The sequence below is a fragment of the Mustela nigripes genome, chromosome 3 (genome assembly GCF_022355385.1).
Source record: "Mustela nigripes isolate SB6536 chromosome 3, MUSNIG.SB6536, whole genome shotgun sequence".
NCBI lineage: Eukaryota > Metazoa > Chordata > Mammalia > Carnivora > Mustelidae > Mustela > Mustela nigripes.
The window spans coordinates 69,326,005-69,348,268 of record NC_081559.1 but is presented as its reverse complement, the minus strand read 5'-3'; the positions used below and the strand labels follow the sequence as shown (position 1 = coordinate 69,348,268).

At 37.8% G+C, this 22,264-nt stretch overlaps 2 protein-coding genes across 6 annotated transcripts in view; one reads left to right on the top strand and one right to left on the bottom strand.

The window, feature by feature from the left end:
- SCRN3 (secernin 3) overlaps nucleotides 1-409 on the bottom strand; it is a 28,593-nt gene extending 28,184 nt beyond the window's left edge. For 2 of the 5 annotated variants that reach the window (XM_059394185.1, XM_059394186.1), the window contains exon 1: nucleotides 341-397. The gene's annotated coding sequence lies outside the window, so the exon portion shown is untranslated. The other 3 variants (XM_059394184.1, XM_059394187.1, XM_059394189.1) reach the window with 3 other exon arrangements.
- A 22-nt stretch (nucleotides 410-431) lies between these two features.
- Nucleotides 432-22,264, top strand: part of CIR1 (corepressor interacting with RBPJ, CIR1) — a 40,510-nt gene continuing 18,677 nt past the window's right edge. The window contains exons 1-7 of the mRNA XM_059394190.1: nucleotides 432-590; nucleotides 6,010-6,104; nucleotides 10,463-10,536; nucleotides 11,942-11,952; nucleotides 12,039-12,103; nucleotides 12,479-12,527; nucleotides 13,260-13,377. Coding sequence (XP_059250173.1) covers nucleotides 519-590; nucleotides 6,010-6,104; nucleotides 10,463-10,536; nucleotides 11,942-11,952; nucleotides 12,039-12,103; nucleotides 12,479-12,527; nucleotides 13,260-13,377 — 484 coding nt within the window. The 5' untranslated portion in view covers nucleotides 432-518. The remainder of the gene's footprint in view (nucleotides 591-6,009; nucleotides 6,105-10,462; nucleotides 10,537-11,941; nucleotides 11,953-12,038; nucleotides 12,104-12,478; nucleotides 12,528-13,259; nucleotides 13,378-22,264) is intronic.

Below are 22,264 nucleotides of genomic sequence, written 5' to 3'. Positions count from 1 at the left end.
AGTTTTGCGAAACATCACATCGTTTGATCCCTACGAAAGTACCACAGTTTGGGCAAGAAATACTGTTTTCACAATAAATAGGTGCGGAAAACTTCATGGGAACCAGAGTCAGAGACCACAGAATTAAGGGCTCGGACTTCAAACACCCCTCCCCACCCAGCACGCACTCCACACCCCAGCTGCCGCCGCTCGGCCCGCAGCCCGCTCACCTCAGACCCCGGCTCCCTCCCGCAGCACCCGCCTCCAGTCCCGCCCGCGAAGCCCCTCGCGGATTCCCACTTCCCACCTCCGCTACGCAAACGCCTCCCCACTCACGCCCCTCCCCCGGCCTAGGACCTACCCTCAATGAAAGGGGGAAGGGCGTGCTGCGGTAGGCGGAGGCGCTAGTCGCCGGAAGCTGTCACCTTTGACCGCGGAAGTTCCCGCTGCCCCTGGCGGCGCAGTTCCGGTTAGGCGGCAGTGTTTGTTTACGTTACTTACGGGTCCCGTAGCTACCTTTTCCCACGTTAGGCTTTAAGATGGGGAAATCTTTCGCCAATTTCATGTGCAAGAAGGACTTTCATCCCGCCTCCAAGTCCAATATCAAAAAAGTAAGTAAGGGAAGCCGGGGAGGGTTCTGGCCCTTGGCGTCTGGGTTCCCAGGGGCTTCTGGAGTTGAAAGTGGTGGCGTCTCTCGGATTCCTAGGATAGTCGCCTTCCGAGGCCTGAAGCCCTGCTCTTCTCGCACCTTCTTCTCCGCTGAGAAGCTCGCTGACAAAGCTGGCCCTCGACGCCTGTGTTACATCAGCCGGAGACGGGCAGCCTTCGTCTGTCGGCTTGTCAGCTATAATGTAGAGCTGTAAGATACGAAGAAGTCTGATCATAGGATTCCTCGTTACTTTCTCAGCTGATTCTGGTTTTGTCTTTTCGGATCCCAGGGATCGTGGCTTCTGAGCTCTGCCATCCTTTCCAAATGTGATTCCCTGTTTAAGATAAATCTTTTTTTTTTTTTTTAAGATTTTATTAATTTGAGAGAGCGCGCGCGAGAAGGAGAATAGAGGGAGAGGCTGAAGGAGAGGGAGAAGCAGACTCCCCGCTGAGCAGGGAGCCCGATGAGGGACTCGATCTCAGGACTCCGGGATCAGGACCCCAGGGCAGACGCCTAACGATTGAGCTACCCTGGCGCCCCATATTTAAGATAAATCTTAAAACGGAAATAAAGTCACTTCTTGCTTCCTCTTTTTATCCCACCCGATAATGTAGCCTCTGTCAGATGACCTCTTTGAAGTTTGGCTCTTTATTTAACTTAATATTTTTTAATTGAAGTATACACAGTGTTACATTGGGTTCAGATGCACAACGACGTTTGACTTTATGTATGTATTTGCTTATATTTTTTTAAAGTAATCTCTACACGGAACGTGGGGTTTGAACTCACAACCCCCAAGATCAGGAGTCACACGCTCTGCGACTGAGCTAGCTAGGCGCCCCCGTTTTGGCTTTTTAAATAATCAGTTACAGGTCAGCTGAGTGCAGTACAGAAAAACCCTGCTGAATAGTGTGGCAGTGGAAAGCAAAAGTGGTGAAGTAGGAAAAGTCTGACCTTGGAATCAGACCTGGATTCTAGTTATTTCGGCACACTTTAGTCCTAAGACCTTACACAGATATTTAATATCCCTATCCTCAGTCTCCCAACCTGTGAATTTAAAGTGACCAGTTTCGGGGAGCCTAGGTGGCTCAGTAGTTAAGCTTCTGCCTTCCTTTTTGGGTCATGATCCCAGGGTGGTGGAATCGAGCCTTGCCTCCGGCTTTCTGCTCAGGGCCAGTAAGCCTCCTCCTCCTACTCCTGCTTCCCCTGCTTTCGTTCACTCTCCCACTGTCAAATAAATAAAATGAAATCTTAAAATAAATAAAATGACCAGTATCAGTTACCTTGACTTGAGAAATTGTTTTGAGGACTAAACAAAGGTATTTTGAAACAAAGTACCTAGCACTGGGCCCCACATTAGAAGGATTGCTCAATAAAATGTTAATTGCCCCTACACACAAACTTATTTATAACCTGCTTCTAAAAAACATGTGTTTACCCAGAGCTTCATCCTTGGCCTATGCCATATTTAATATGCTTTCCCAGACAATCACATCCAATTCATGGTTATAACTACTCCCTCTTTACTCCAGACTCAAATCTACCTTCTAAATTTTCTCCCCCAAGCTCAAGGTACCTCAAGACAGCTATATACTAGACAATGCCATCTTGGTATATTACAGGCATCTCAAACTCAATATATCTGAAATGGATATATCTTTTATCCTAAATCTGCTCTTCTTTTTATACTTCATGCTTCATATTAGTAAGAAGTAGAGGTAGGAACACAATCCTCCATCCTGACACCAAAGCCAGAAATTCAAGATTCCATATCTAGATAGCTAATAAATTGTCTTACCTTCCAAATATCTGTTGAATTCATCTCTCCTCATTGTCACTACGGCCAATTTCATAGCTTAGACCCTCATTGTCTTCCGCCTAGACTGTTAAATTTCCTAACGGATTTTTCGTTGTTGTTGTTCCAGTCTTGACCCCATTCTCTACATAGCTATCAGAATAATATTCTTTTAATTTGACAGTTTTATTGAGATATAATTCACATACCATATAATCATTCACTTAAAGTGTACTATTCAGTGGTTTTCAGTTTATTCTCAGACTTGTGCAGTCCCCACCACAATTTTAGAACATTTTCATCACCTTCACAAAAAACCTGTTCTTTGTTAGTAGTCTCTCTCCATTTGTCCTTAACCTCCTATGCTCCCCCTCCCTGGGTAACTACCAACTTGCTTTCTATTTCTGTAGGTTTGCCTATTCTAGGTGTTTCCTGTAAATGGAATCATGCACTATGTGGCCTTTTATGAATCATTTCTTTTTCTTAGTATAATGTTTTAAAAGCTCATCCATGTTGTAGAATGTATTGGTATTGTATTCCTTTTTATTGCTGGATAATTCCATTGCATGGATATAGCACATTTTATTTATCCATTCATCAGTTGATGAATATTTGGGTTGTTTCCATAGAGTGGTCTTTTTTTATTTTTTAAGATTTTATTTATTTATTTATTTATTTATTTGACAAGCAGGGGGAGTAGGAGAGGGAGAAGCAGGTTTCCTGTTGAGCAGGGAGCGTGATGTGGGGCTCAGTCCCAGGACTCTGAGATCATGATCTGAACAGGCAAACACTTAATGACTGAGCCACCCAGGCACCCCTGAGTGGTCTTTTTAAAGCACAAATCTTATCTCTTTTGGCTCCCTGTTAAAATACTGCAGGATTAAGACTTAGTTATCTGACTTAAATTTATTTTTCCTTCTTCATTCCCTATTGCTATCCTTCCTCAGATTTTATACTCCAGCAACACCAAACTACTTAATTCCTATTTTACATGTTTGGGATTTTGTCTGAGTTGTTCCCTCTACTGATAATATCTTACCCTGTTTTTTCCTTGGCAGAATTTTGATCCTCTTCAAAACCGTGCTTAACGTGTATGAAGTTACTTATATATGGGGTTATTTGTTGAAGCAGAGTTTAAGCAAAAGATTGGAAATCTCTTAAATGCCCATCAGTACAGCAGGAGACTAGTTAAATAAATGATGGGATAACTCCATGGTAGAATGATATTCAGTGCCGCCTACCCCCAACACCAGGAAAGCTTTTATTTACTGATCTCGGGTAATTTTATTTATATATGCATTAAAACATCTTTGGAAAGATGTGTAAAAAATTATAACCTTGGGGTACCTGGATGGCTCAGTCATAAGCATCTGCCTTCGGCTCAGGTCATGACCTAGGATCGAGCCCCACATTGGATTCCCTGTTCAGCTGGAAGCCTGCTTCTCCCTCTCCCACTCGCCCTACTTGTGTTCCCTCTCTTGCTGTGTGTCTCTCTCTCAAATAAAATCTTTAAAAAAAAAAGAAAGAAAGAAAGAAAGAAAGAAAGAAAAACAATAACCTTGGCTACCTGCAAACGTAGTTACTTAATTTAAAAACTAACCTCTAGGGGTGCTTGGGTGGCTCACTGGGTTGGGCCACTGCCTTTGGCTTGGGTCATGGTCTCAAGGTCCTGGGATTGAGCCCCCTGTTGGGCTCTGTGCTCAGCAGGGAGCCTGCTTCCCCCTCTGTCTCTGCCTGCCTCTCTACCTACTTGTGATCTCTCTCTGTCAAATAAATAATTTTTTAAAAAATTAACCTCTAGGGATGCCTGGGTGGCTTAGTTGGTTGAGGGTCTGACTCTTGGTTTCACCTCAGGTCGTGATTTCAGGGCGGTGAGATTGAGATGGAACTTCTTGTCAGGCTCCGTGCCCAGTGGGGAGTCTGCTTCAGAGTCTCTCATCCCCCACTCTTGTGAGCGTACTCTCTTTCTCTCTAAAATAAATAAATAAATCTTTTTAAAAATTTAACTTCTAAAAACCAAGACTTGCTATAAAGTATTCCATTATACCAGACTTCCTCCTGTCCTCTAATCCCTATCGTGTTCTATTTATCTTATGCATATTTTTCTTATCCTGATACCAAACTTTATTATTATTTATACAATTCATTCTTCTTATTATGAAATAGCTCGAACATACAGAAAAGCTATATGATTTTTTGTTATCAGATTCTGAGCATTTTGAAGGCAAAAGTGCGTTATATTTTTATTCCAGTCCATGGTACTCCTTATGTATTGAGATTAGTACAATAACTTTGTAAAGCCTAGAGCTTTAAATAAATGGTAGTTATTCTGTTAGAAATAGTATGTTATTCATTTGAACGTTATTATTAATGTGTTACTCTACTAGGCAGTGACACCCTGCATGTCTTTGTTGGAGCTGTTTTCACTTTGAGCTATGGTGAAAATTCCAGATGTGCTTTTTACTGCTTATCCCAAGTGTAGGGTTTTTTTTGTACTCTAACATTACGTTGGTAAGTATGAAGTCAGTGGAAGAAACTTTAAGGAAACTTACAACAAAAGAAATTTCTGGTATTGCTGTCCCTGAAGACTTCCTTTTCATTTCTGTTTTTGCTTTTATTTCCATATGAATTCCTTCTTGTCCACATCTCAGTGTCCGCTTAGAACCTTCCTATTTCATCACTACTCAAATAGTTTTGCTTCTAAAATTGAACAATGGCAGTCTTGTCCTACACCCTCCTCGCCACACCTATCTTCCCCCACAGTTAATAATTATAATTTTATCAGTGTAAGTATTTGTCCTCCCAATTTATGTTCTTAAAACTCAGCATATTTGAGAAAAAGTTTTGACTTGATATTTACATTGAATGGTTATGAGATACTGTGTCCTTCACTTCACTCTAAAAGCAGTGGGAAGGCATTGATACCTTTTTACCCAAGAATTAACCTGATTAAGTATCTTCCCCTAAGTTGTGTGGGCTTTTTACCTCCACCACTTTTATAATTTTGAGGATTTCACATAGGGACACATTCATCCTGTGGTTTGGTGCCTTTGAGCAACTCCAAGACATTTGATACATCTCTGTGTTCTCTCTGTTTCCTCTCTTGTCTCTTCCCCTTTTTCTACAACTGCCTTTCAATTTCTTTTCTTTTTTTTCTTTTCCTTATCCTCCATTTCTCCTCTTTTGGAATGTCTGTGTTACCCATTGGCATTTGTGGGCATTAGTTATTCCTACTGGTTGTGCCCTAAACTAGACATGTTCCATATAGAGAAATAGTCATTCTCTTTTCTGAGATAAGACTCAGACTTATCTTTTCTGAGATAAGACTCAAGAAGCTGTTGTACAACAGGTGCTCAAAGTGGTTCTTGAGTTTGATATTTTTGCCTGAAAGTTTAGCTGTTTAGAATGACTACATTTAAGGACCTGTATCAAGGCACAAATCAGACTTTTTAGCTGTTATTTTGTGGTGATGTAGTTACGGCCAAAATGGGTTATGCTGTAAGCTATATATGATAACATTTTATATTTCATTATAAAGAAAAGCAAACTTTCTATTTAACTTAAATTTTTTACTTCATTAATTTAGGTATGGATGGCAGAACAGAAAATATCATATGATAAGAAGAAACAAGAAGAATTAATGCAACAATATCTTAAAGAACAAGAATCATATGATAATAGGTGAGAAATTCCACTATGCTAGTGCTTTTATTTGTGTGTGTGTGGTTGGCTTTTTTAAAAATTCAGCTAATTTACATATAATGTATTACTAGTTTCAGAGATAGAGTTCAGTGATTTACCAGTCTTATATAATATCCAGTTATTACATCATGTATTATGCAGTTGCCTGCCTTCCCTCCAGCAACCCTCAGTTTGTTTCCAATGATTAAGAGTTTCTTATGGTTTGTCTCACTCTCTGATTTTGTCTTGTTTTATTTTTGCCTCTCTTCCCAATGATCATCTGTTTTGTTTCTTAAATTCCACATATCAGTGAGGTCATATGATAATTGTCATTCTCTGATTGACTTATTTTGCTTCTATGCTAGTGTTTTTAGAATAAACAATTGCATGAGAATGATCACTTATTAAATCATATATTAAATTAGCTTTATTGAATTGAATGCCCCAGTGATAGGATTCTATGTCCTCTGTACCCTCTTTACTCTTATATCTGTACACTGCCACTTTTTCCAACCATATCCATAATTCACATAAAACATAAGTTAAGGGGCGCCTGGGTGACTCAGTGGGTTGAGTCTCTGCCTTCGGCTTGGGTCGTGGTCTCCTGATCTGGGATCGAGCCCCACGTTGGACTCTCTGCTCAGTGGGGTGGCTGCTTCCCCCTCTCTCTCTGCCTGCCTCTCCGCCTATTTGTGATCTCTCTCTGTCAAATAAATAAACAAAATCTTAAAAAAAAAAGTTAATGTGACTCCATGTACAGTTTATAAGCAAATCCCAACTTAGGTAAAGCTTGGAAGAACAATGAAGTCTATACTCAAACTACTGAGACTGCTTGCAGAGATATTTCTTTAGCATACACTGAAATAAAGGGATGCACAGAGCACCTTCAAGAAGTAAAATGAATTGTGTCTACTTGACCTACATGTCATCGATCTGCTAAAGGCAGGATCATAGCTAGAGTCCTTTATTGGTTTATTCCAGCATAGTATCTGCCCTTTATGTGTTGTCATTTTATGGTTTTTTTTTTTTATGATTTTATTTATTTATTTATTTGACAGAGCGAGCAAGAGAGAGAACATAAGCAGGGGGAGTGGGAGAGGGAGAAACAGGCTTCTTCCTGCCAAGCAGGGAGCCTGCTGTAGAGCTTGATCCCAGGGATTCTTGACCTGAGCCAAAGGCAGATATGTAACAGCTGAGCCATCCAGGTGCCCCTCATTTTATGTTTATATTGCCAAGTCTAACTCACGCTGGTTGCTCTTGGTTAATCAAGCAAGTGAATAGTGCTACTTTAGTTATATAGACCATACTTTCTTCAGTTCATTTCTGTTCTTCATCAAAATATGGAGCATAAGTACTACTAAACTGTTACCGAATATTCTCTTTAAAACATAGCATATCAGGGGGCACCTGGGTGGCTCAGTGGGTTAAGCCTCTGCCTTCGGCTCAGGTCTTGATCTCAGGGTCCTGGGATTGAGCCTCACATCAGGTTCCCTGCTCCATAGGAAGCCTGTTCTTCCTCTCGCACTCCCCCTGCTTGTGTTCCCTCTCTCACTGTGTCTCTCTATGTCAAATAAATAAAATCTTTAAAATAAACAAAATATATCAAGAGAGAAATTACAGAAATATTTCAGTTTCAATTAGGTACTTTTAATTACAGAAATTTTTAGTTTCAATTAAGTACTTTCCTCACTAATTCTATATAATCTGGTTAGCTTAATTATTGAGTACCTACTTTCATGCAAGACAATAAATAGCAGTGGGCCTCTTTGTTATAGGGGTCTATAAAAAATGTGATACATGGTTTGTCTCAGTTGTATTGTTTGTTTGTTTTAATTAAGTAGGCTGCATGCCTAACATGAGACTTTTTTTTTTTTTAAGATTTTATTTATTTGACAGAGATCACAAGTAGGCAGAGAGGCAGAGAGAGAGAAAGAGGAGTTAGTAGGCTCCCCGCAGAGCAGAGAGCCCAATGCGGGGCTCGATCCCAGGACCCTGGGATCATGACCTGAGCGGAAGGCAGAGGCTTTAACCCACTGAGCCACCCAGGCGCCCCAACATGAGTCTTTTAACTTGAGCCCCCGAGATCAAGAGTCAAGCGTTCTACCAACTGAAGTAGTCAGGCACTCCCTATTTATTCTTTATCTTAAAAAAAAGTTACTTTATTCTCTTTGTAATTTAATATTTGAAGCTATACAAACACACTGTTTTTCCTTGAACTTTTGTTCACTAATTTAGCATTCACTGGTAGATATTGCCTGCATTAGTTATTATCGTGGTGTTCGAATTTATTCCTCTCATTCCCTCTACATTTTAAAATTTGAATTCCTGTGGAAAGAAGAATTTTCCCTTTCATGTAGTTATTTATTTAATTATGTATTTCTATCAGTATGGATTCAGGGATATTTAGTTAATGGGTTATAAACCAATACTATTGTTACTTACTTTGGTGCTCAGATTGTTTCAGTTTTGGCCTTTGACTGCTCTGCCAGCTTAGCTCCTATATCCAACCTCTGGTAACCACTATTTCACTTTCTGTCTCTATGGATTTGCCTATTATAGGTGCCTCTTGTAAGCAGAATAAAAATATTTGTCTTTGCGTCTGACTTACTTCACTTAGCACAGTGTGTTCAAGATTCATCTGTATTATAGCATGTGTCAGAACTTTTTTTCTTTTTGTGGTTAAATAATATTCCTTTGTGTATATATATATACCATATTTTGTTTATGCTTCTGCCTTTGTGAGTAATGCTTCTGTCAACATTGGCATGCAAGTAGTTCAAGTCCCTGTTTTCGGTTCTTTTAGGTATATACTTAGGAATAGATTTGCTGAATCATATAGCAGTTCTCTGTTTAGCTTTTAAAGAACCACCGAACTCTTCCATAGTAGCTGCACCATTTTACATTCCTACCAGTCATGCACAAGGGTTCCGTTTTCTCTATGTTCTTACCAACATTTATTATTTTCCTTTTTTTTATAGTAGCCATCCTAATTAGTGTGAGGCGGTAGCTCATTGTTTTAATTTATATTTCTCTAGTAATTAGTGATACTAAGCTTTCTATGTGCTTGATTTTAACTTCTAAAATAGTGTTAATTTAATATATAATCTGTTAAAAGTGTATTTTGGCTCTAAGTATATGTATTTACAGAGTGTTGGAACTATCACCATAATCTAATATCAGAACATGTTGTACCCGTTAGCTGTTACTTCCCATTCCCACACCCTATCCCTCTGTCAACCCTAAGCAGCTACTACTTTACTTTCTGTCTCTGTAGATTTGCATATTCTGAACTTGGCATATAAATGGGATCATACATATAAATGGTCTTTTGTGACTGGCTTCTTTCACTTGGTATAATGTTTTTGAAGTTCATCTTTTTTGTAGCATGTATCAGTAGTTCATTCCTTTTTATTGCAAAATAATATTCCATTGTATGGATATAGATCCTGTCATCCATTTTTCTCTCTCTCTCTTTTTTTTTTCTCTTTTTTTAATTGTTCTTTATAAATTCCAGTGGAAATAAGAGAAGAATAATTATGTAATAGACCCTTTGTGATTGCCTTTCTCAAATATAAGAGGAGATTCTATTCACTTTTTAGCTTTCATCTTTATAATCAGTACTTACTTGGATCTTATGAATTAAAACTTTAACTCAGCCATTCAATTTATTGCAGAGCTTTTTTTTTTTTCTTTTTTTAAATTACGGCATATCTCTCTAAACAGAACCTAAACTGGGAACTTCAGTGTTAGGACTATAAAGAAAATGATTTTTGAGGTGCAGCAGACATTGATTCCATCATAGTAATTAACCTGTTGTAGAATATCTTAAACTATTCTCTCCTCTTTGGCCTCATCAAAGAATTTGATTCTCCTATTGACTTTGACTCTTATTACAAGCATTAATTGGATTTGACTTTCTAAAGAAATTCCAGAGAGACTTTTTTTCCAAAACTGATCCCTCACAATTAAGAAAAAATGTTGGCACTATTTAACTTAATTCCAAATTTGTGCTGGCATATAGGATTTCAAAGCTGTCATTATTTCCATAGCATTTCAAAGTTTAAGAAAAGCATGTGAGAGGGACCGTGGCATTTTTCCCCTTTTCTGTTGGAAGGGCGAAGATCTCTCAGGTAATGAGAAAGTCTCAGAAATTAAAACCAGTTACTAAAGAGGCAGCACTGTTTGAATTTCCATTCATGTACTTCAGATGTAATATGATCAGTGAAGTAAAGTTTTGGAACTTTATCTCTGACAAAAATATTTTCTGTTAATTTCCTTAGGGTTTTGAGAGATGAGGAATGTTTATTCTGTAACTTTTTCCTCCTGTGTAAAATTGTTAACTTTCTTGTTTCACTTAGGTTGCTTATGGGAGATGAACGTGTAAAGAATGGCCTTAATTTCATGTATGAGGCCCCACCAGGAGCTAAAAAAGGTACTTGCCTCATTTCCTTTTCTTAGTCTTTGATGTGTTTACAACTAAAGATTGAGAACTATTATGACAGACTTTTTAAAAAAATTGTTCGTCATCTTTCGGAGCTCCTGGGTGGCTCAGTTGGTTGTGTCCAACTCTTGATTTGGGCTCAGGTCATGATCTCAGGGTCATGAGATTAAGCCCCACATGGGGCTCTGTGCTTAGCGCAGAGTCTGCTTGGGATTCTCTCTCCCTCTCCCCGCTTCCATTCTCTCTGAATAAATAAATTTGTATATAAATAATCTTCAAATAAATACATACATACCTAAAGGTTGCTCTTCATCTTTTAAAGTTGCTATTATTCTGTAAATACAATTTTAAAACACTGAAATCAGGGGCACCTGGGTGACTAAGTGGGTTAAGCCTCTGCCTTCGGCTCAAGTCATGATCTCAGGGTCCTGGGATCGAGCCCCATGTTGGGCTCTCTGCTCAGTGGGGAGCCTGCTTCCCCTCTCCTTCTGCCTGCCTCTCTGCCTACTTGTGATCTCTTTTCTGTCAAATAAATAAAATCTTTAAAGAAATTAAAAAAAAAATCCAGTATAATAGAGTAAATATTAGAAATAATCGTCTAATCTAGTAATATTTTGTGACTTGACTTTTTTAATGACTTGAACTTTGAGGAGGAAAAATTGTCAGCATCAACAGAAGTGCACTTATTTTATAAATTTGTGTATACATCTTTAGTCCTGCTTAATATACATATAGATAGCATAATATTCTAACAATGAAAAATTAAAAAGTTTAAAAACTAGGAATTAGGGACACCTGGATGGCTCAGTCATTGTCTACCTTTGGCTCAGGTCATGATCCCCAGGTCCTGGGATCAAGCTCCACAATAGGCTCCTTGCTCAGCGGGAAGCCTGCTTCTCCCTTTCCCCTCCTCCTGCTTGTGTTCCCTCTCTTGCTGTGTCTCTGTCAAATAAGTAAAAACAACAACAACAAAACTAGGAATTAGCATGCTTGTTACATACTATCTTGTTCAATATTGTATTTATCCTTTCTTTTAAAAAAAGATTTTATTTATTTGACAGACAGAGATCACAAGTAGGCAGAGAGAGAGTAGGAAGGAGGCTCCCTGCTGAGCAGAGAGCCCGATTCGGGGCTGGATCCCAGGACCCTTGGCTCATGACCTGAGCCAAAGACAGAGGCTTTAAACCACTGAGCCACCCAGATGCCCCAATATTGTATTTATCCTTTAGAGATTTGAATTTTATCTTATGAAAGAGAAAAGTAAACCAATAATTTCTTACAAGTTATAATTAAATACCATGACATCATAATATAGTATATGATAGTTGACTTTAGTGTTGAAGTTTTTAACTTGAACTCCCTTTTTTTTCTCCCATATCTTTGATATGCAATCAAGAAAACAAAGAGGTAAAGTACTATTTTCTGTGTTTGGATTTACTTGGCAATTGTAATTTTATGGAAAAATTGAAAGACTTCTTACTGAATGTTTTTAGAAAGAAGAAACAGAAGGAGAGACTGAATACAAATTTGAATGGCAGAAAGGAGCCCCCCGGGAAAAGTAAGAGCCAGTTTTCTTTTAAAACGAAATACATATCACTAATTTTATCTAATATCCCATCTTATATTGTCTTTTCCTTCACTAGCATAGGCAACTAATGCTAAAGGTATTTTAGATTATTTGTTTTATACAACTAATTTACTTGATCATAAACTATAATTTTGTATAGTTTTCCATTTTTTAAATCATCACTAATCATCAAACTGGACAATTAATAAGTAAGTGGTGTTTGGAAATGCTAAATAGATTTCATAGTCTGTGTGTTTATTGAAGTTACACATTTTATAATGTATTTAGAACTATAAAACTACTTGCAGAATAACTGCCGTTTATTAAATTGTTTTTAATACTATGTACATATTCTCTACTTAATAGATATGCCAAAGATGACATGAACATCAGAGATCAGCCCTTTGGTATTCAGGCAAGTGAGCCATATTTTAATTTGTAAGAATAATTTTTATTTAATAAATACTTCTTACAAAAGGTATGTAAGCTGAAAAGGGCTCTGTGGTGTTGATTTGAACCAGATAGTAAAAGGACTAGGAGAGAAAACATTAAATGTAGTAGACTGATAAAATGTTTGTGCTTTCTCTCTCTCTGTGTCAAATAAATAAAATCCTTTTAAAAAAAAGAGAGAATTTAAGTTTAAGCCATGACATAATTCTTTTTTGGTATTTTACCATTTCTTTCTGAATGACATTGTTTTATTGCCACCAAGTAACAGTCAAAACACAATAGGATTCAGCTTAGCTTTTAGGCAGAATTTTAAAAGATTTTAGTATTTATGTTAAATTACCAAATATATTGATGGAGTCTTTCACTGGAAATCTTTTTTTTTTTTTTTTTAAGATTTTATTTATTTATTTGACAGAGATCACAAGTAGGCAGAGAGCCAGGCAGAGAGAGAGAGAGAGAGGAGGAAGCAGGCTCCCTGCTGAGCAGAGAGCCTGATGCGGGACTCGATCCCAGGACCCTGAGATCATGACCTGAGCCAAAGGCAGCGGCTTAACCCACTGAGCCACCCAGGCGCCCTCACTGGAAATCTTTTAAAAATGACAGTAATTTAACTTAAACTCTACCAAGAAGTAGAGATTTGAACATTTGTTAGATTCTTACTATCTTACTAACTAAAATAACGTTCACTATTTCTCAGGTTCGAAATGTGAGGTGCATTAAATGTCACAAATGGGGTCATGTCAACACAGATCGAGAATGTCCTCTGTTTGGTCTTTCTGGAATCAATGCAAGTTCAGTTCCCACTGATGGCTCAGGTAAGCACTAGACATGAATTATGTTTGTTTTAGAATTTGTATCAAGGACAAACAAGGAAAGATAATATTTTTCTTAATCTCTCTGGGTATTATTTTCCTTTGTTGGTTTTTTTTTTTTTTGGACTAAGTCATGTATCCAAAATATGATAGTCAGTGGGAAACTCTGATAATATATTTTGAATTTGAAATGCTGTTAGAATTTAATTTTTCTAGCCCAGGACCCTATAAACTTCATTTTAAAGGTAAGAGATATACTAAGCATAGTTCATTAAGTCATTAAGTTAGTAACCTAAAAATAGAAGGAAGAAATGGTTATTTCTCATATTCATGTCCTCCAGAATTATAAATGTAGGCTGACTAGCAGACTCAGCAATTACATCATTTTAGTTCAGAGATAAAATCAAAACTGAGTTTAAAAAGATGTTAAATACTTTAAAATTGAGTTTTACTTGCTAGTTATTTACCTTCCTACATATTATTGACAACTTAAAAAAATATTTGTCTAATTTGGTTTGGCTCATTTGAGTTCTCAGATATTGAAGCTGAGAAGTTTTAAATTTATCAGTGCCTTATTAGTATATTATTGAAACAACCACACCAGTCCAACTTTAAGTCATAATAAATTAAATATAACCTTAACTCTGTAATCTTAAATTACTTCACTTTTATGAGCTTCAACTCATCTTAAAATAAGGCTGATAGTATAACTCAAGAGATTTTTCAGCATTATTTAAGAAGTTGTAGAACCTTTCCTAAAACACTGTCTTACATGAAACCCCAGTATATAGACCAGGTATTAAGGCAGAGCTGCTGTACTGAAGTAGATGCTCTGGGCGTGAAGGCCTATCCCCTCACTTCCCCAGCCCTCTGATGCACTTTTTTGGACTCTCAGACTTTCACTACCACCTTTGAGCACAAGATTCACTGTCAATCAGCATAAGACCTTCAGCTTCTATTCTCTTACCAGAGATCCTGCTCCCTTCCAGCAAGCCAGGGGCAGGCTTTAGGATTCAGGATGCCAGTGCCCATATTAAGAGTTTAGGAATTTGATCCATTATCAAGTTTGACAGTGGGTTTTTGTTTTTTTCATTTTTATGTTTATATTATTTTTTATTTTTTTTAAGTAGGCTCCACGCCCATTGTGGAGCCCAGTGCAGGGCTTAAATTCACAACCCTGAGATCAAGATCTGAGTTGAGACCAATAGTTGGAGACTCAACTGACTGATCCACCAAGGAGCCGCTTGACACTGTTTCTTTTATGGTGTTATGCATATTAGAACGGGTAGAGAAGTACACAGAATATTACAATAGATTTTTTTTTTTTTTTTAGATTTTATTTATTTATTTGACAGAGAGAAATCACAAGTAGATGGAGAGGCAGGCAGAGAGAGAGAGAGGGAAGCAGGCTCCCTACTGAGCAGAGAGCCTGACGCGGGACTCGATCCCAGGACCGTGAGATCATGACCTGAGCCGAAGGCAGCGGCTTAACCCACTGAGCCACCCAGGTGCCCCAGATTTTTTGTTTTAATCCTTACTTCTCTAAAGAAGGTTTAGAAATCACATTTTACCTAGAGGGAAACTATTTGCTCAGTGGTGAGAGAATGTTGGTCTGTACCTGGCAATCTCTGACGAAAGAATATCATACTGATTCCACAGTGCAGGTACTCTTAAAACCCACATACTGCTGTTCCCTCTTCCCCTTCCCCCATTCAACTGATGAAATATTGTTGGCTCAAATATTTCTGACCACTAATTTTAGTAGTCATAGGAATCTGATATTGTCTCTGAAAAGTATATATGTTTTCTGGAAGGGGTTGCATCTTTCTTATTTTTCCTTCACTCTAGCCTTATGGTGCCCTTACAACTCTGTAGCTCCTGTATTGGCTAGGGACAGACACAAGTGGTAATGGTTGTCTTTGTCCCCAACTTCATTTCACTTTGATCCTCCTTCTGAGAGAAAGAGTAGGATAGACTCCAGACTAGTAATCAGTAGACCTGCTTTGTCTTGATTCTGTATTAGACAGTCTGTAAAAGCAATCAGAAGAACTTGTGCTGTTAACCTATTTTTAAGAGTATTGGAAATGGTAAGGGGCGCCTGGGTGGCTTAATTGGTCAAGTGTCTGCTTTCTGCTCAGGTCATGATCCTGGGTGCCTGGGATTGAGCCCCACATCGGGCTCTCCCTGCTCACTGGGGAGCCTGCTTCTCCCTCTCCATCTGCCCCTCCCCCTGTTTATGCTCTGTCTCTGTCTCTCTCACATACAAAATCTTCCAAAAAAAAAAAAAGTATTAGAAATGGTGACTTCAGGTACAGCAAAGCTGTTTATTAGCTCTTTTCCATCGTCCATTTACATTCAGAAACTTTAAAGTAATCATTTTACACAAAGTTTTTGGAGCCCACTTATGTTGGGATTATACTGTAGTACTGTTCTTTAGTCAAATAAACTTTTTCAAAATAAGGTGAACCAAATAGAAAAAAGCTGTGGTTTTTGGCTTCTAGTAAGTCTTAATGTATTTGCAACAAAGCTTGAGATATCTACAAATTGGTGACGATGTCTCTGTATCTAAATGAACTGAGCAGTGGAGTGGTAGAGGATAAAATAAATATTAACTTCAGTGAAATACTATAGTCGATATCACTAATATATAAAATGTTTTTTCTAGTCAACATGAAAAAGGTGAACCTATAAACGCAAAAGAGCAAAACATAAATATAGGTAGCTCAGAAAAGGGGGGCTCCAAATGGCCATTAAACCTATGAGGACATTTTCAGTACCGTTAATAACGAAAGAACTACGGGTGCCTGGGTGGCTCAATTGGTTAAGCATCTGCCTTCGGCTCAGGTCATGATCCCAGGGTCCTGGAATCGAGCCCCACATTGGGCTCCCTGCTTCTCCCTCTCCCACTCACACTGCTTGTGTTCCCTTGCTCGCTATCTGTCTCTCGCTCGCTCGCTCTCTCTCTCGTGGTCTCTGTCTCTATCAAATAAATAAAATCTTTAAAAAAATTCATATCCTTTTACCTAGGAATTCAGCTTCCAGGAATTTATAAGAAAGTGATAAGGGGGAGCTCCTGGGTTGCTCAATTCGTTAAGAATTCAAGTTGTAATTTTGGCTCAGGTCATGATCTCAGGATTGTGAAGGTTGAGCCTTGCCTGCACCAGGCTCTGTGCTCAGCGGGGAATCTGCTCTCTCTCTCCCCGCCCACCCCCGCCCCTTCGGCATCCCTGGCTTGCATGCACATGCTCTCTTTTAAAAATTTTTTTGGTTTTTTTTTTGTTGTTAAAGATAAATACTAGTTCCCAAGCTCCTATTGAATCGTAGTCCTGAGAGGAGTCTGAGACTCTCACCCCTGAAAGATGATGATGATCTGAAAATTTGGGAAAACAGGTTTAGGCAAAAATGATGTCATAGAATATCCTGTGTGGTGTGGTATGTGTTGTTTCTGGAAGTGGGATAGTACAGTGGAGAAGAAAAGATGGTAATGTGATGAAAATCCTTATTTTGATTTTAAGGGAAATGTTCGTTTCAGCATCATTTCTAAGTTTTCACTCTTACAAACTAAATATCCAGTACTAGGGGAATGCAAAATAAACTGTCAATATATTTAGTGAATTAAGGAATACTAATTAAATCTACATTAAGATTTTGGTAATGTAAAACTATATGCATATACATTAGGACTAGAAGGAAACATTGAAGAATGAAAATAGTTTAATGATTTGGTGAAATCACAAGCGACTTTCTTTTACTTTTAGGTTAAAATGTGTGATTAAAATTGGGAAAGAAACTTAAAATTAAGGCTTTACAGACATTGAATATTTTGTGATATCCTTCAGAAGGCTAATGTTTTCCTTTATACTCCTATATTAAATTTATCTCCAGAATAGTTGGAACAGCTAAATAAAGCAAAGAGATACTGGTGTTTTGTAAGTGATATATTCATGATGAGAAATAACTAGCAGTCTGAGTTAATTCTTTGCCTCACTCTTTATAGAAGAAGGCATTAGGAAAATTTCCATTTCCATTTTCCCTTTAAAACTGATGTAAGTGTGAGAACAAATACTGGTAAACACACAGGGTATTTTTTAATTTCTAAAATCCTTTATCTTACTCATCTGAGACTATCTCAAAGCACTGAACTCGGTGATAAAATTATGGTAAAAATAGATCAGTAACTTTCACCATCTGTGATACCGCAGAAGATGATGAAAGTTACTGATCTATTTCTGATGCACTGTCAAGGTTGAGAACCATCATCTTCAGCTATATGTAAGAACAATTGATATGATAAGAAGATTTCCTAACGATATGGATGTTATTGAAAACATTTGGTCAGGTAAAAAGATCATTATAAAACAAAGTAGCTACATGGATTCCATTCGTGTTTCTCTTGCTGTCTTTAGGTAGACATATAGACATGTACTTGTAGAAAAATGACAGGAAATAGACCTGTATATTAACATTGGTTGTACATTTGTAATTTTTAAGTGAATATCATTTTAGAAAAATTAAAAGTTGTATACGTAGAAGTAAGTTATTTAAAATTTTATTGCTCAGTTAATATGTTTGAAGTTTGACCTGAATTTACCAGAGCCACTTAACTAACATTAGGAGAAACTCTTAAAGGTTTCTCAAAAACAAAATAAAAAATTCTACTGTATCAAATAGGAAAGCAAGTAATAATGATGTTGTATTCTGAATTGAATGCAATGAGAAATAAACTGGCCAATTTCCTAATCCACTTGCTGATTCAAGCTAAAAAATCTTTTCATTTTAAAAAATCACCTATTGAATAATGTCTCACCAGTGAATAGAGATTATTTTTGCAATAATGCAATTTTAGTGGATGTGGTTATCATGGGATAATCACACCCCTGGGGTACAGCCTTGTGCCTGTAATCTCCCAGGAGTGTAATTATTTCATGATAACTGCACCCCCTGGTGTTGCATTATTTCTATTATGAAATTCTTAGTTTAGTATATAAAGTAACTTACTTTGATCACTGGAAACTGCAAGGTGCTGTTAGAATGTTCCAGCTGTGAGGTTTACAGAGACCAGCTATAAGATTTACTTCTCCTTTACAAAGTTAAATTAGGCAATCAAAATGCTTCTTTTGGCTAAGCTGGTTTAGAATATCTTTTCTACCGATAAGATCATCTTAACTTTGTAAGTTTCCATGTATTCTAAATACATCAGAATTACGCATAAAACTTTAAAGCTTCAGTGGTGACTGAATTTTTATAAAATATTTTTATATTACAGTACAATTAAATGGCCTCCCCACCTCTTACCCATACTTTTTGGCCCTCATTCTTATCATTGACTCTTGCTGTCCGTCTCACGTTTATAGTGTAAACTGAAATTAACCTTTTTAAAAAATCCATAGTGGGGGGTTTTAAGGTTAGAAGGGTATTTTAAGATTTATTTTATTTATTTGAGACAGAGAGAGTACGAGAGGGGCGACGTCAGAGGGAGAAGCAGGTTCCCCATGGAGCAGGGAGCCAGATGTGGGACTCTCTCCCAGGACTCCAGGATCATGACCTGAGCCAAAGGCAGTTGCTTAACCAACTGAGCCACCCAGGCACCCTGTTTTTTGCTTTCTTAATAGATTTAACAGTTACATGTGTGCCTCCTAGTTAATCTTTTTGTTTTATTTTTTTGTGCTTGCTTTTAATAGACATTATTCTTATAATGTCTTATAAAGTTGTTTTAGGTTTGGAGCAAAATGGAGAGGAAAGTACAGAAATTTCCCATAGCACCCTGCCCCCACAAATGTATGGCCTCTCCTATTATCACCATCCTCTACAAGAGTGGTATATTTGTTATAATTTCTTAATATTTTATTTTTAAGTAATCTTTATACCCAACATGGGGCTCGAACTTAGAACCCAGTGATCAAGAGTTGGCGTGCTTCTCTGCACTGAGTCAGCCAGGTGCCCCACATTTATTATAACTGATAGCCTACACTGACACATTATTATCTCCCAAAATCCATAGTTTACATTAGGACTTGCTCAGCGTTATACATTCTGTAGGTTTGAACAAAGGTATAATGTCATGTTTCCACCATTATGGTATCATACAGAGTAGTGTCACTGTCCTAGAAGTTGTGCTCTGCCTCTTCATCCCTCATTTCCTTCTAGTCTCTGACAGCCACTAACTTTATACTATCTCCATAGTTTTAACCTTTTCCTAAAGATCATGTAGTTGAAACCTTACAGTATGTAGCCTTTTCAGATTGGCTTCTTTCACTTAGTAATATGCACTGAAGTTTCCTCCTCATGACTTCACAGCTGATTTCTTTTCAGTGCTAAATAATACTTCATTATCTGGATGTACCACAGTTTATTGATCTAATAGACATCTTGGTTGCTTCCGAGTTTTGGCAGTTATGAATAAGGCTGCTGTAAACATCCATGTGCAGGTTTTTGTGTGGTCATAAGTTTTCAGTTCCTTTGGGTAAACACCAAAGAACATGATTGCTGGATAGTGTGGTAAGAGTATGTTTAGTTTGGATTTTTTTTTTTTTTTAAGATTTTATTTATTTGACAGAGAGACACCGAGACAGGAACACAGGCAGGAGGAATGGGATAGGGAGAAGCGGACTCCTCAACAAGGAACCCGATGCAGAGCTCAATCCCAGGACTCTGGGATCATGACCTGAGCCAAAGGCAGAGGCTTAATGACTGAGCCACTCAGGCACCCAAAAGTATGTTTAGTTCTATAAGAAACCACCAAACTGTCATCTAAAGTAGCCACGCCATTTTTACAGTTCCATCAGCAATGAATGAAAGTTCTTGTTACCTACATCCTCACCAGCATTTATCATTGTCAATGTTAGGAATTTTTGGCCATTTTAATGGGTGTGCAGTAGTATCTTGTTTTACTTTGCATTTCCCTGATGACATATGATGCATCACATTTTTTTCATATGCTTATTTGCCATCTATGTATCTCCTTGGTGAGGTGTCTGTTAAAGCCTTTGGCCCATTTTTAAAATTAGGTTGTTTTTAGTGCTGAGTTTTAAGAGTTCTTTGTATTTTAGATTTGTATTATTTAGATTATTTGTATTATTTAGATTTCCAGATGTGTCTCCACATTTTTCCCAGTCTATTGCCTGTCTTCATATTCTTGATCAACTGTGTTTTTAGCAGCTTTATTGGGTTAAAATTTATATACCATATAGTTCATACCTTAAAATTACAATTCAGTAGTCTGAATTCATGTACTTAGAAGAGTTGTACATCCATCACCATAATTTAGAATATTTTCATTACCCCAAAGGAAAACCTCTCAGCCCTTCACCTTTTAGCTTCTATTCTCCCCAAGCCCTGGGCAGACACTAATCTACTTTCTACTTTTTTGTGTGTAAATTGCCTATTCTAGACATTTCATATAAATGAAATCATACAATATGTAATAAAGAAGGTAGATTTAGTATCATTTTCTTTGCCTTTAAATTTCACACTTACACAATTAAAATTGCCTTTCTTCTGCCCACCATCCCAAACCCTTAACATCCAATGTCCTTTTCCTGTGGAGTCTAGGCATGTCACCTTCCTTGCACATCAATTATGCACAGAGTATTGTTAACTAGGGAAGGTCAACTAAGCCAGAGTTTTTATTAGGGCTTATTTATGTAGTCTGGATTGATTAACTTACTAGCTATATAGCTGAACTCCTTCCTAGTTTCTCTCCCTTCTCCAGATGTCAGGCTAATGTCATGTGGCTCAAAACCCTGACGCTCTACATGGTTGGTCTTTCTGATGTGGCCAGCCCTGTCCTGACTCATCTCCTTAACGTAACCTATTTAGGCATTTACCATGAGTCACCTCATTAATATAAGCTATAAGGTCCCATCATGAATAACAGACACTCCAGTCACTCAGGAAATTTCAAGGTTCTATAAGATACCTTGGAAATAATCTTACCAAAGAGCTAAAAGATCTGTACTCTGAAAACTATAGAACACTTATGAAAGAAATTGAAGATGACACAAAGAAATGGAAAGACATTCCATGCTCATGGATTAAAAGAACAAATATGTTAATATGTCTGTACTACCCAAAGCAGTCTACACATTTAATGTAATCCCTATGAAAACACCATCAGCATTTTTCACAGAGCTATAACAAACAGTCCTAAAATTTGGATGGATCCAGAAAAGACCCCAAATAGTCATATCAATCTTGAAAAAGAAAAGCAAAGCTGGAGGCATCACAATTCCGTACTTCAAACTATATTACAAAGCTGTAGTGCTCAAGACAGTATGGTACTGGCACAAAAACAGACCCATAGATTAGTGGAACACAGTAGAAAACCCAGAAATGGATCCACAACTGTATCAACTAATCTTTGACAAAGCAGGAAAGAATATCCAGTGGAAAAAAAGACAGTCTTCAACACGTGGCTTTGGGAAAACTGGACAGCTACATGCAAAAGAATTAAACTGGACAACTTTCTTACATCATACACAAAAATAAATTCGAAATGGATGGAAGACCTAAATGTGGACAGGAAAACATGCAAATCCTAGAGGAGAACACAGGCAGCAACCTTTTTGACCTGGCCATAGCAACATCTTACTAGACACATCTCTGGAGGCATGGGAAACAAAAACATACATGAAATTTTGGGTCTTCATCAAGGTAAAAACTTCTGCACAGTGAAGGAAACAATAAAATTAAAATGCAACCTGGGGTGCCCGGGTGGCTCAGTCAGTTAAGGGTCCTACTCTTGGTTTCAGCTCAGGTCATGATCTCAGGGTCATGATATTGAGCCCGATACCAAGCTCTGTGCTCAGTGTGGAGTTTGCTTGTCCCTCTCCTTCCCCTTCTGCCACCCCCTCACTTGCATTCGTGCACACACGCATGCACACACACACAC